Consider the following 13,082-nt stretch of genomic DNA (forward strand, 5'->3'; position numbering starts at 1 on the left):
GTGCATTACTTTTACATTTTAAGCATCATTAGCAGTGTCAGCACAGATTACGGTGCTAACATACAATGCTAAAGGGGTGTGGTGTCTCAAATTAAGCTGTTAACACAACAGGGCTACCTGGGACCGGAGGCCACATTTCAGCAGCAACCAGTGGTGTAGTGGAGGGTACAGTATTCGCAGGTATACAGGGTATACCCACCTGGTTTTCGGGGCGTACCCACCTATCAGCCAAAAGGCTATTGGAATATATAGGAGAGTATACCCTTCCACTCCTCAGTAACCTACCCATCTTCCTAGTAGTACATTTACCTCATTGAATACCACTACTTCACCGGCAACAGCGTCGCTCCACCACCATCTGTCAAGATTACATTGCCAACATTAATCAAATAAGTGTAGCCGCTAGCTAGCTCCCACCAAATGCAGGTGGTGCAAAGTGCAGAGCAGCCAAAGCTAGCTAACAGTGGAGATTTGAGATTTGCCTCAAGCTAAAGCTCATTAAGGCAATGGAGCGCAGAATTACAGGGAAGCTACAGGGAAAGCCCTACTTGTATTTTTACATCACTTTGCGTTTTTTCTTAAAAAGTAATTGGGTGTCAGGCTTTCGAAAGCAAAATTAACTTAAACTGCCATTCCTAGTTGGGAGACAATGTGATCATATAATTTGTCTGGCATGTAATATCCTGAGAAGAACTGAATCTGGGTCTCACACTGCATATTAAATATACTCCTGTTTTTTGTTTTCTCCATGCAGTCAATCAGAGAGGTGACTGGCTACGTGTTGGTGGCTCTCAACCAGTTCGACCAACTGCCGCTGGAGAACCTGCGGATCATCCGTGGCACCAAACTGTACGAGGGTCGCTACTCACTGGCCATCTTTCTCAACTACAGGCGGGACGGGTACTACGGCCTGAGGCAGCTGGGCCTGCGGAACCTCACAGGTCAGAGAGATTGCATGAGTGCTGGCATACTTAATGACATGCTGCATAATCAATGTGACAGTGTAAAGCTTGCACTTTGTCCCTTTCACTGCCTCTCAGCAGGTAGATTGAGCAAATAAATCAGAATGAAAGACTTTTTTGATGCATCAGAACTCCCTTACTAGATGATTTATAGCATCTTTTGGTGTATTGGAAATCCATATGCAGCACCCTGCAAAGTACATTGCTATTTCCTGCACAAAAATGCTTGTGTTTGACTTGTTTTTACACCCACATATACAGCTTTAATAGGGCCTTTTTAATTAAGTCGCAAAATTGGAACTCAACTTTTGAAGCAACGTATCTGCTACCCCAGCAAATTAATCTTCTGTGTTGCTATATAGAGGGATCAAATGTCTGTGAAAAGTCCTGTTTTCCCATTAATTACATTTTTGTTTACACACTGAAAAAGAGGCTTCTTTCACAGAGTAAGTTTTCGGAAGTGGTTGGGTTATGTCTTATGTAACAGCTGCTCTTTTTTGTTGTTGTTGTCATGTGACAGGGCATAAGATATAAGTGGATTACATTTGTAAAGGGTAGCTTTTGTCTGCATTAACGCTATCTTGGTATCAGATCTTTGAGTCATGACCTCGGTGTAGCATATATTTAACTGTACATGATGTAAGGGCAGTAAATAGCTAGAAGCAGGCTAATGAAATCAGAAGACCAGATTCGGCCAAGGAGAACTGGTAACTGATGGACAATAAATCAGGACACAGAGACAGTTGATTTCAGTATATAGGTACCATGTATTTAGGAAACAAAAAAAACAAAAAACAAAACAAAGTATGCAAATATTACAAAATAAATATGGCCATGTAAATAAACAGATTTCTTCTTCAACTACAAAAAAAAGAACTCAAATACTCTATATAGAAATAGGTTCACAAGGCTTGTATTCGCTTATGGCTGGTAATTAGTTATGTCATTGGTGCACCATTATTTTCTTTCACACTTATTCAATTAATCATCAAAATACCAGAATGAATTCACAACTCAACAGAAACCCTCCCAAAGCAACAAAACAACCCAACCCAATATGGAAAACACATTGAATAAATGTGGACCCCGTTCATAACACACAATTTAAGCTCATCAGTTCTTCAGCACAAGTCAGTGCAAGTCATAAGTCAATCAGTCAGTCAATTCAATGTGCTGGGCCGAAAAGTGTGTGTGTGTGTGTGTGTGTGTGTGTATGAAGGGGCAAAAGAGATGAATGGGGGGGAAGTATCTGCTGCAGTGTCCTACCGCTGTGGCAGGAATATGATGATAACTGCTGAGCGTAATTCTTGTTTCCTCCAGAGTGGGCTCCTGGTCACTTGGAATTTGAATAGCTCGCCATCCATCGCATGGATCGTCCATGCACAAGAAACCTGGCCTGGTTAAACATAAGGCCAGAGCTCTTAACACTAATTAACTGCATAAAAGTTACATACAGTTACTATCAATCAAACAAATCCTCTTAACCAGTTACACTGAGTTGTAAATTAAATACATAAATGTAACAATTAAACAATTAGGCAATTAAACAACTCATTCATAAACTGGCAAATCTGCAGAGTAATGAAGCAGCGTGTGCCTCTAGTTGCTTAAACGCAGCACACTACCTGTTATCAGCTGACCGCTAACACGCTACGTCAAACATTGTATCAAACATTGTAACCAAACACTCATTATGTCCCCACACACGCTACGTCGGGTGTTTGACAAGGCATGCGCTGACATGTAAGGCAACAAAATGTTGATAACAAAAGTATATTAAAGTTGCAAGTTGGTTTAGCAAGAGGCTAACAATAAGTTTAGCTCAACTCACCAATTCAAGCAGTGTCAACAGATTCAACAGAACTTCCAGTATTCACAGCTTTCGAACAGCAACTTTGACAGCCGATGGACATCTGCAGTCGGCAACAAAGTGACTGTTAACCTTCATATTGAACATTAAAGTAAGTAAACGCCAGCAAACTTTTTACTAACCTGCAGCCGCTCCGCTCCGTGCATCAGCCCCATTCATCTCACTTACAAGGGCGTCTGCTTCCTGTAAATAGCGGAGCGGCCCAGCTGATTGGCTGCGCCAAATTTTACCATTTGTTCATCTGAACCCTGGGTTACATCGGCATCAGTCAATCTTTGCCATTTTGGCATTACTCAGTGGTGAGGTGACCCCCCAACTCGAGTCAGAATAATAGCAGCAAACACTATTTTCTGTTACAGGCTTTAAAATCATCTTTTAAAGTACCAGCCTCACTGCCTTCCTGCTGAATCATACCTCCTCTCACTGCTACCTCCAAACAGCCAATTTCCTCATTAGCCGTATAAATCATACATGTAATTCTCACAGATTGAGCCGCTAAAAGGTTTGCTGCTTTTTCAGGAGTCAGGTGTTGCCTTTTTATCCCCGTCTTGGCAGCGGCATTACCATCGCTCCGGGAGAGAAACACAAGCCGTCGTAGAAGAAACTCTGGCTGAGGGACAACTGTCACATACAATCTGAGGAAAAGCACTGAAGCTCAGTCGGGGTCACTCCTTTTTTTTTTTTTTTTCTTTTTTTTTTTCTTTTACAGCATTTTCTTGCTCTATTTGAGGCCATACTGTCTGGAGTGACAGGGAAGACAGTAAACAGAGAGAAGCTGTGATATGGGATGGAGGTCAGGAAAGCGTTCCAAGAAAAGATGGCGATATGAGACGGTGTCAGCTCTTGAGGGGATGTGAATGTGAAAGAACAAAAGTATTGCAGGAAAAGAAAGTATGTCGTCTCTATCTTTTGTCATATCCCTCCTTTTTTTTTTTCTCCTTTGGAAACTTACCATAAAAAACATGTTTGCTAACTACTTGTAGACAAGACCAAGATGGACAGAGTGGAACGCCTTTTCAAGTCTCTGCATGGCATTTTCTTCTGTCATCTTGTCAGATTTTTGTGGAAATTTGTTGGATTTATTTATGGCAGGAAAAACAGGAAAAAGAGTGCCGTTCTTCCAGCACAAATGGAGCTAAATCTCTTAGAGCATCTTACAATGGCCAATGGAAAAAATCATGTCCAACACGTACAGTATGTCCTCTAAAGTACAGCCAAAGAACAAATGCACGATAAGCTGCCAGTCCTCCAGACAATTTGTTCATACCGAGATGTCAGAAGTAATTTGTTAGCCTTCGATTATCTAAAAATGTAAAAACAACTACATGTAGCCCCTTTATGATTAGTCTAGCAGAGAGTGCCAGAGCATGAGACGAGGAAAGGGTAACAAACTGGGCCCAGGTCCACCGTGAACTGACCACGTGGTATGTGCCCTAAACTGCCAAGCCACCGGGATGCCTCTGCTGTATCCCCCCCTTTGTTGTATTTTGCCCGAGGCTTCTTCTCTGGCATCGATCTGCCCGCTTTACACTGCTCTCCTGTGGGCATTGCAGTTTATCCTACATCCATCCTGCGTTCCTCCTGCAGGCAATTCTGTCTCAAATGTTTCACAGAGGAACCAAATTAATTTTAGTGTAAAACAGTCATGTGTCTTGCAGTCCTTGACCACCTTTTGTAACTTTTTAGGGACTAAAATCGAGCACGATAAAATCTCAAGCGTCCATACACTGAGTTAAAACCGTTAGTGTTTTTGAGAAAGTTGGACAGCAGAGATTCATCCCGGGCTCTTACGCCATTGACTTTGGCGTAGTGTTTTTGTGATTGATGGTGGGGGATCAAACTGTGATCCATATTAAAGCGCATGACAGATTTAGTGTAATAAGCAGCGTTTTATGGAGTCTGAACACGGTAATAAAGGACTCCTGAGAGTTTTAAGGGCATGCTGACACCCTAAGCTGGTAAAGCAGGAGGGCGCCTTCCATTCTGACCACCCTTACAAAGAAAGAGAGGCCTAAGTGGACCTTTATCCCTGTCTGACTCATGATAGATGCCTCATGGTGTTCTTGTCTGTTTTTCTTTTTTCCCTTCGACCATTTCTCATGACTGTCTCTGTCATCCCTCAAACTGCACTAATGAATGTTTTTTTTTTCTTTCTGCAAACCAAAGACTGATAGTAGAGTACAAATAACTTGGACTGAAAGGATCATAAAGAAAGTATGCACAGGCCCTTTTGACTTGTTTGTGTCTTGTTTTGGTTTTTCTGTCATTTATTTCATGAGAAACAGCTTTCTTCTGGGAGAAAATGATGCATGGTCAGTGTCGTTCGTAAGCTCCCAGCAATGAGGCAATGATGCAGTTAGTGGACAAATGTTTCTGTACTCTTTTCTGCATTTGATATGGAATCAGCAACCAGCTGAAGTCCGGCCAACATTCACTTATTTTTGTGAAAAGATGCAGATATTTTCATGCCTAAACACCGGGGACAGCCTTTGCTGGAGGCATTATGTTGCTCGTGTGATATCTCAATAATGCTCAGAGGGAATTTGCTCAAATTAAGCACAAACATCCACTTGGACACAGTGATAAACTGATTAGATCTGGTGATCAGAGGTCAAGGTCATTGTGGCCTTGTGTCCTTCTCATTCTTGTGAATGTGATATCTCAGGGCCACTCAAGGGAATCTCTTCAAATTTGGCACAAACGCTCACTTGGACTCAACAATGAATGATTAGATCTGATCATCAAAAGTCAGAGGTCAAGGTCATTTTGGCCCTGCGTCCTTCTCATTCTCGTGAATGCAATATCTCAGGGCCACTCAAGGGAATCTCTTCAAATTTGGCACAAACCTCCACTTGGACTCAACAATAAACTGATTAGATCTGGTGATCAAAGGTCAAGGTTACTGTGGCCTTATATCGTTCTCATTCTTGTGAATGCAATATCTTAGATACGCCTCAAGGGAATCTCTTCAAATTTGGCACAAACGTCCTCTTGAACTCAACGATAGACCAATTTGGTCTGGTGATTAAAAGGTTAAGGTCACTGTGGCTTTGTGTCCTTTTCAATCTCATGAATGCAATATCTCAGGTATGCCTAGAAGGAACCTCTTCAAATTTGGCACAAATGTCCACTTGGACCCAAGGATGAAGTGATTAGATTTTGTTGGTTTGGTTCCTGTGACCTCAAGTCCACCTTATTCTTGTGAATGCAATATCTCAGGTATGTTGTGAGGGAATCTCTTCAAATTTGGCACAAATGTCCACCTGGACCCAAGGATGAACTGATTAGATCTGGTGATCAAAGGTCAAGATCATTGTGGCCCCTGTGTCCTTCTCATTCTTGTGAATATGAGATCTCAGAACTACTTAATGGAATCTCTTCAAATTTGGCACAAACGTCAACTTGAACCCACAGATGAACTGATTAGATTTTGGTGGTTAAGGTCCCTATGACCTGAAGCCCACATCATCTACGTGAATGCAGTATCTTAGGAACACTTTGAGAGAATGTTGTTACACCTCACAAAACGTGTTTTTGGTCATACCTAAAGAATTTATTTACGAATTATGACAAAATATCACACAAATGTCTAACAGGATAAAATGATGACGTGATGAGAGTTTATTTCCAAAAGGTCAAACTTAACTTAACTTTAATGTGACAGCATAATGGACAGCAGGGGGTACAAACTGTGCTGATTGTATAGATCCTCTGTGCTGCCTGGTTGAAGATGTGTGTGGAGCATCGACATTTTAGAATTTGTAGCTTGTTTGTCTCAACATCCATATTTGAAGAATTGTCTACTGTCATATATAAGTCTGGACGGACATGGATGTAAACTGTGACTTGACTGGTTAGCGGAGGCATACAACTGTGAGGCGTTAATTCTAGTCTTCCTTAGATAAAGAATAACCAACTGGCTGAAGTCCAGCCAACATTCACTACATTTTGTGAAGAGATGCAGATGTTTTTTTATATGTAACTGGAAAGGCACAGTGCAGAATATAAGTGAGGTATCTTCAAAATATCCTTTCTGGGTGCAGAAAGGTAGTCCTTGCATTATTTATGTCCACAATGCATAATCTACATCCACATCTCAGAATTTGTTATTTTCCTGAAACTTTTGCAGACTGTGTTGATCCTCAGAGGTTGAATTTACCTCTGCGTCTCTGCTGCGACTCTCCACCGGCCCCCTTGTCTGTCTGGCCACACATCTCATGTTTCGGCACATCCTCAGGACGGGCCTTCACCCATATCATCTGAACCCAGTGCACCCCGACGCTGCAATTAAGCCAAATCCAACCATGCATATGGATCAGTGCTGTTCCTCTGGATTCCCTCCACTCCTCTGCCTGGTCGTGAATTCTCTCTTTTAAATAAGCTCAAAATTAGCCCCGCAGATTATTCTCCCTGCCCAACAATGATAAGGAAGCTACCGTGCACATTTGCTTAGATTCATTGTGTGATGAAAAGTACTTATTTGTAATTAATTTTGCAGCCTACCACCATATCTGGAGGGGATGTACGTGCCCGAGTGAGAACATATTCAGCATTCCTCGCTGCACACAATACATTAAACAACAGCTTCACTGCTACTTTATCCCTCAGTGGATTCACCACACAGTGGGAGTTCACAGAAAGCACGGAATTCAATTTGGCTTGGGAGTCAGTATGCATACAGCTGTGCAGGCTGGTATAGTAGCAAGGATATATAGTAATCTGTGTTAAAGAAACTCCCCTGATATCGACTTGTTCGGCCTCGCCCCCTATGAAGCACCTGCAGCTTCTTGTAAGCCTTAATAACCTATACACAACACATGAACTGTGTGCATACATATAGCATGGCTCGCTAGACACTGCAGTGCTAATTACCCCATACTGCGCAGCAGTGGTGATAATATCCACCATAAGACTCTCAGAGCTGATGAGGTGCATGTATGAAATGGTTTTCCCCTTCTTTCTTTGCTTAACTTTTGCTTTGTTTGTGAGCTTTTTTTGTTAATTTTTTTCCTACCCTGTGAAATTGCCCATTTGGATGAGGGCCAAATGGCTCAGTGTGCCCCAAAGAGAGCTCTGACTCCAACTTCCCATCTGGCAGCAATGCCCCCCCACGCTCGTGTGCAGAAAGCAAAGCACCAGTTCTGCCATCCCCCTTTTTCCCCCCTATAACCTCTCTGCTTCTCTCACCTGTTTTGCTTTCCTTAATGCTCACTGGGACTGTAGCGACACTGCCGCGGTTTCACAACCTGGCAGCGACCCAAACATCCCCTAATTTAAAGCTAATAATTTACCACTGCTGTCTTGCTAATTGCAGCATTTTCTGTGAGTATTTTGAATGCATTTAGGCCAAATTACCAACAGCAGTTGCTGCTGAGATGAATTGATTAATAGACTTCATTATAATTAACCCCATGCGCATCTTCATTTTAGAGCATGACTATTGATTTAGCGGCTCACAAGCATTCTGAGCAGCTTCTCATTTTCACAGACACCGTGCTCAGCAAAATCAGCAAAACAAATGGAGATTTTTCTTCATGTCAAGGCATGTAGGTATTTAGACAGACAATTCAATACAGTTTTATTTAGCTGCACCAATTGTCTCAAGTAAATTTTATAGGAATCAGAAATGTGAAAAAAGTTTGATGTTTCTCAGCTACTTTTTTTTCTAAAGCGTTAGTTTCAGAAGTGTCATAAAGGCTGTATTTGATCTGTACAGTAAATCCCCTCAGTGGAGAGTATAAAGATCCAGCACATCAAAGATATTATACCCTCTGCTTATTTGAAAAAAAGGGCACACACCTAAAAGGAGAATCCTACAGCACTGCAGCTCACATGAAGACAGCCAACTGATGTTGCCTTTTTATGCATCCATGCTCGCCTCCATTTTCAACTTTTTTCCACCTCGCATCCAACTCAAATCGGCACTTAAGACGGATTTGGCCATATTTATATATATTTCACTGTCAGGGTCTGAGAAAAAACTCCCTGTATAAAAGATATAGAGGGAATAAGGAACCATGATAATTGTGTGGAATTTGTATGAAAAAAACCTTACTTCCAAAGCCTCTTTATTTAACATAAAGCTTGTGGTGTGATCTCCAAAAAGTGGTGTAATTACAGAAAGATCAAATAGAGCCAAAGCGGCTAATGCTAATACCCACTCTCGCTCCGGACTGTTATGAGGAAGAGGGAGAGTAGAGGGATGGGGCCCATTAATAATGAATTCAGTGTCATCATTAAGGCGCCAAATGATTAAAACATATCTCCCAGCTTCAAACGCTGCTTTTCTACCCCAGAAAATGCTGCAGTCGTGGATGTGCGGAGCGAGCGAGCCCTTCAGTCTGCTTGTGAAATAAAGTTTTGCTTTTTTTCTTTCATCTTTACCCCCCTTTTTTGGGGGGGAGTGTTGAAACACCAAAGCACCAGCATCCCCTTTTGAAAACAAAAAAACACTCCAGTGTTATGTAATGTAATGCAACCCATAGATCTCCACAGACATTTTTTTAGATATGAACTTTGATGCTAAGCCAGGTTGGAAATCATCTTTGTTGCACATTTCTTAGTACTCCCAGTTGTGTGCCCAGCCAACAGAACCACAATAACCTGCCGCCTGTTGTTGCCCTTCTGAAGAAAAGACAAGACAACACAGCGAGACACGTCTCGTTAAAAAAAGGTGACATTCATTGACATGCAGACTCACGATGGGATGCCTTGTCTGACTCCATGGTTTATTTTCTCATCTCTTTATTTCCAATTTCCCATTTCTTTTACACACTCGTGCACCCAGAAGTCATTGTAATGCCGTGCCCATGCTCAGTTACATCAGTGTTGTGCTGTCAGCACTGTGCTGCCGTCGGTGGTTTTTGTTTAAATCGTTTGACGAGAAGACCCAGGGGGCATCGGGTTTGTCTCCATTAGTGGCTGTGGCATGTCTGGAAGGAGGGCAAAATGATCTCTAATGGAATGGTAATAGTCCCCCAGGGCAGTGTGTCTGCAGCCCTGTGCACCGTTCTTTGATGCTAGGGTTCACTTCCACTGGCTGACACAAGCTGACCCTGGTTAACTGAGCTACCTACACACCTGACATACCCCGCAGTGCACAATAATGGCCCTGACTCCATAATACTGTGTAACATAGCAAATGAAAAACCTCCTCCTGACTGTCCTCTCTTGTCCAACTTCCCAATTCTGTGTTAAATGTCCCATAATGTCTTTAGGGAGTTATCATGGGGTAGCTGGGAAGCAGAGGGTGACATGGGAGTGGATTTTCACTCCTGTCCCATGCCGCTCCCACAAAACAACTCCTGTGCCATGCCAATCCCATGACCTGCCTTGCCCAAGTCATGGAAGAATGACTAGTGTCTATTCATAGTAGAACTACATATTTATACATAAAAAACTAAGCATAACTATAAAGCATAATATCCAAAATAACTCCCAACATAACAGTTGAAACATCTATATAGTACATATTTGTTATGTTGTGTTTTTATTTCTCCGTCCTGGCGTTTTGTATTTACATTGTCCATCCATCCATACGTGTACGTACGTACGTCCCATTTCATGAATGCAATATCTTAAGGACGCCTTGAGGGAGTTTCTTCAAATTTGGCACAAACGTCCCCTTGGACTCAACGATAAATTGATTAGATTTTAGTGGTGAAACGTCAGAGTTCAAGATCAATGTGACTGCACTATCTCACGAATACCCTGAGGAATTTTTTTCATATTTGGCACAAACATTTAGACTCAACAATGAACTGATTAGATTTTGGAGGTCAAAGGTAAGGTCACTGTGACCTTGCATCCATCTTTGTTTGGCATAAAACACTTTTCTGGCCTTTACTCAACATCGTATCTCAGGAACAGAAGAGGAAACCTTTGATCGGATGCTGAATAGGTGACAATAATCTTGGGTATCCATCTTGAAAGTGTGCTGATTGTATCAATCCTCTGTGCTGCTGGGGACAAGATGTGTGTAAAGCATCCACGTCTTCACAGACATGGTGTGAACTGTAACTGGCAGTAGTTCTAGTTTATAGTATATTTTTTTGTATTTGTATTTGTATTTTTGTATTTTATTTTTTTTTTGAAAACCTACTTGGTAGTAAACCTTACCCTGATTCTAGCGCTTAGTCTGTTAGTTGGATGCTAACACATAATGGGAATTACCATTAACTCACTAAGTGAAATTAGCATAGCAATCACAATAATATTGTCTTAACAGATAATCAATTTTAATTCACATGCTTAATATAAAACAACCTGCGTGCTCATGCTGCAGGCATATATTTCCAATGCCCTATATACATGAACTAATAGTTGTTTTTTCCTGTCTCATCCCAGATATGTGATGAATAGTGAAATTTACTCCCATCCCACAGGAATCCCACGAGAATCCCATGATCCACAAAAAGAAGTTTACCAGTAATGTCTTAAGTAATTGTGAGGCATAGTTTAGCAGTTCTAACAATGTCAACAACTTAAGTTGATTTCCCAAGATAAGTTCAGTCAGGCAGCACAAAGTGAGTCATCACTCCCAACAAGCGTATACCAAACTCAGCAGAGATTGGAGTGATGATGATAAAGAACTCCCCATGCTGGATGGATAGCAGGGATAGAGAGTGGGGCAGCACTCAGACTGTCTCCCTGGAATAGCTCAAAGCCTATGATTTCATCTTATTATACTCCAAACCACATCCTATAAGGTTTACGGGTGAGGGCCAGGAGGTCAGGATATGGAAGCAAAAGGAATTGGCAGGGGGAGCAAAAGTTGTGCGAACTAATTTCAGGACAAGGAGTCTCAGCCTAGGTAGCATCAAGTGGCCAAATGAAGCATTTAACTGCAGTGTTTTGAAACATTTGCGCTCAAATATTTGGTAAATAAATTCATGAATATGTCATTTAAGTACAAAAGTGAAACAAAAGCCAAAAAGTTAAAGTCACTAAAAACATATAAAATATAGGCAGTCACTGACTGAATGTAATAATTTTACTGTGAAAAGTTGCCATTGTCTTGTGCAGCCTCCTGCCTAATCCACTTCAAACTCCCCAATTCTGTTTAGAGTGAAAGTGGTGGGTGGTAAAGCTGAATGAGTCAGCATATCCACTTAACAGTCCTTGGAAATCCCACCTAATCAAACCAAATAGCCGTGACTTCATCAAACTTGCTCATTAGAGCTGAATTCATTTTTCGGGAATATTACTTGTGACTGGAGTCTGGTGTTCCCACTTTTTAAAGGTTCTGCACCACAAGCTTTAAGCACCTAGAGACAGCAAAAACTAAACTTGTGTAATTGAGGACAAAACCCAACCAGCCTCTGATGTAGAGGTGGGACCAAACGTGGATACAGGGAATATATTGTATTTCTTCCTCTTGCCATATGTTATCAACCATTAACTGATATTTTAATTAAAACATGTTGGCACTCTTAACAGGTTCCCCTGCAAGTTTGACTCACCAGGGTTAAAGTGATGACTCCTCATGGCGGCGCTTATCATATAAATGAGGGTAGAGTCAACAGAAGTTAAGTAACTCCTAGTGAAGAAGAAACTCCCAGAGGGAACTGACGGACAGTGTGACAGCATTAGTAGGCATAGTTGTGGCTGGAGCTGCTTATGGGATCCACCCACCAGCTACATGACTTGCCAAAAATACCTGGAAGTGGAGGAAAGAAAGTTAAGAGTTAGCTTTTAGCATCTAAGAAGTGTTAGGTTAAAAGATAGGCCGTTAGGAAAAGGCTAAGAGTCACATCTCGTTACTTAGATTAATCTAATCTTCATGTGTAAGAACTATAATAACTGTTGCATTGGGGGGTTCGTCTCTTAGTGGTGGTGGCCTTGGTTTCAACAAATCAGAGAGGCACTGTCATCTTCTAAACTCTATGCCAACTTCAGCTTTTACAACACAGATTGGACACACAAAATTGCTAAAAGCTATGCAATATGCAAGAACTGTGTCATGAAAGTAAATTGCAAGGCAACACAACAAATATGCATAGCCACCTGATCTGCCATGACCCTGATCTTGTTGTGGAGAAAGCTACCAAGGCTACTACACCTGTAAGTTCACTATAATGAATATGCATTACATTACTGTTAGAAATCCAACGGGCCCGTTTGCGGGCCCTCCTAAGTTGATTTTTGATGATTATGATAAGTGGTTTACTCATACGACTCCTTGCGCAGCTATTAATGCTGACCATTTTAAGATGCAACCACCACAGCAGGCTCAATAAATGCTTCTTTCA

The 13,082-nt window shown here is 41.6% G+C and overlaps 1 protein-coding gene across 3 annotated transcripts in view; it reads left to right on the forward strand.

Annotated features, from left to right (window-relative positions):
* Positions 1–13,082, forward strand: part of LOC126401736 (receptor tyrosine-protein kinase erbB-4-like) — a 391,678-nt gene that overhangs the window by 238,336 nt on the left and 140,260 nt on the right. For all 3 annotated transcript variants that reach the window (XM_050063210.1, XM_050063212.1, XM_050063211.1), the window contains exon 3: positions 755–941. In XM_050063210.1, coding sequence (XP_049919167.1) covers positions 755–941 — 187 coding nt within the window. The remainder of the gene's footprint in view (positions 1–754; positions 942–13,082) is intronic.

Source organism: Epinephelus moara, chromosome 15, assembly GCF_006386435.1.
Source record: "Epinephelus moara isolate mb chromosome 15, YSFRI_EMoa_1.0, whole genome shotgun sequence".
Taxonomy (NCBI): domain Eukaryota; kingdom Metazoa; phylum Chordata; class Actinopteri; order Perciformes; family Serranidae; genus Epinephelus; species Epinephelus moara.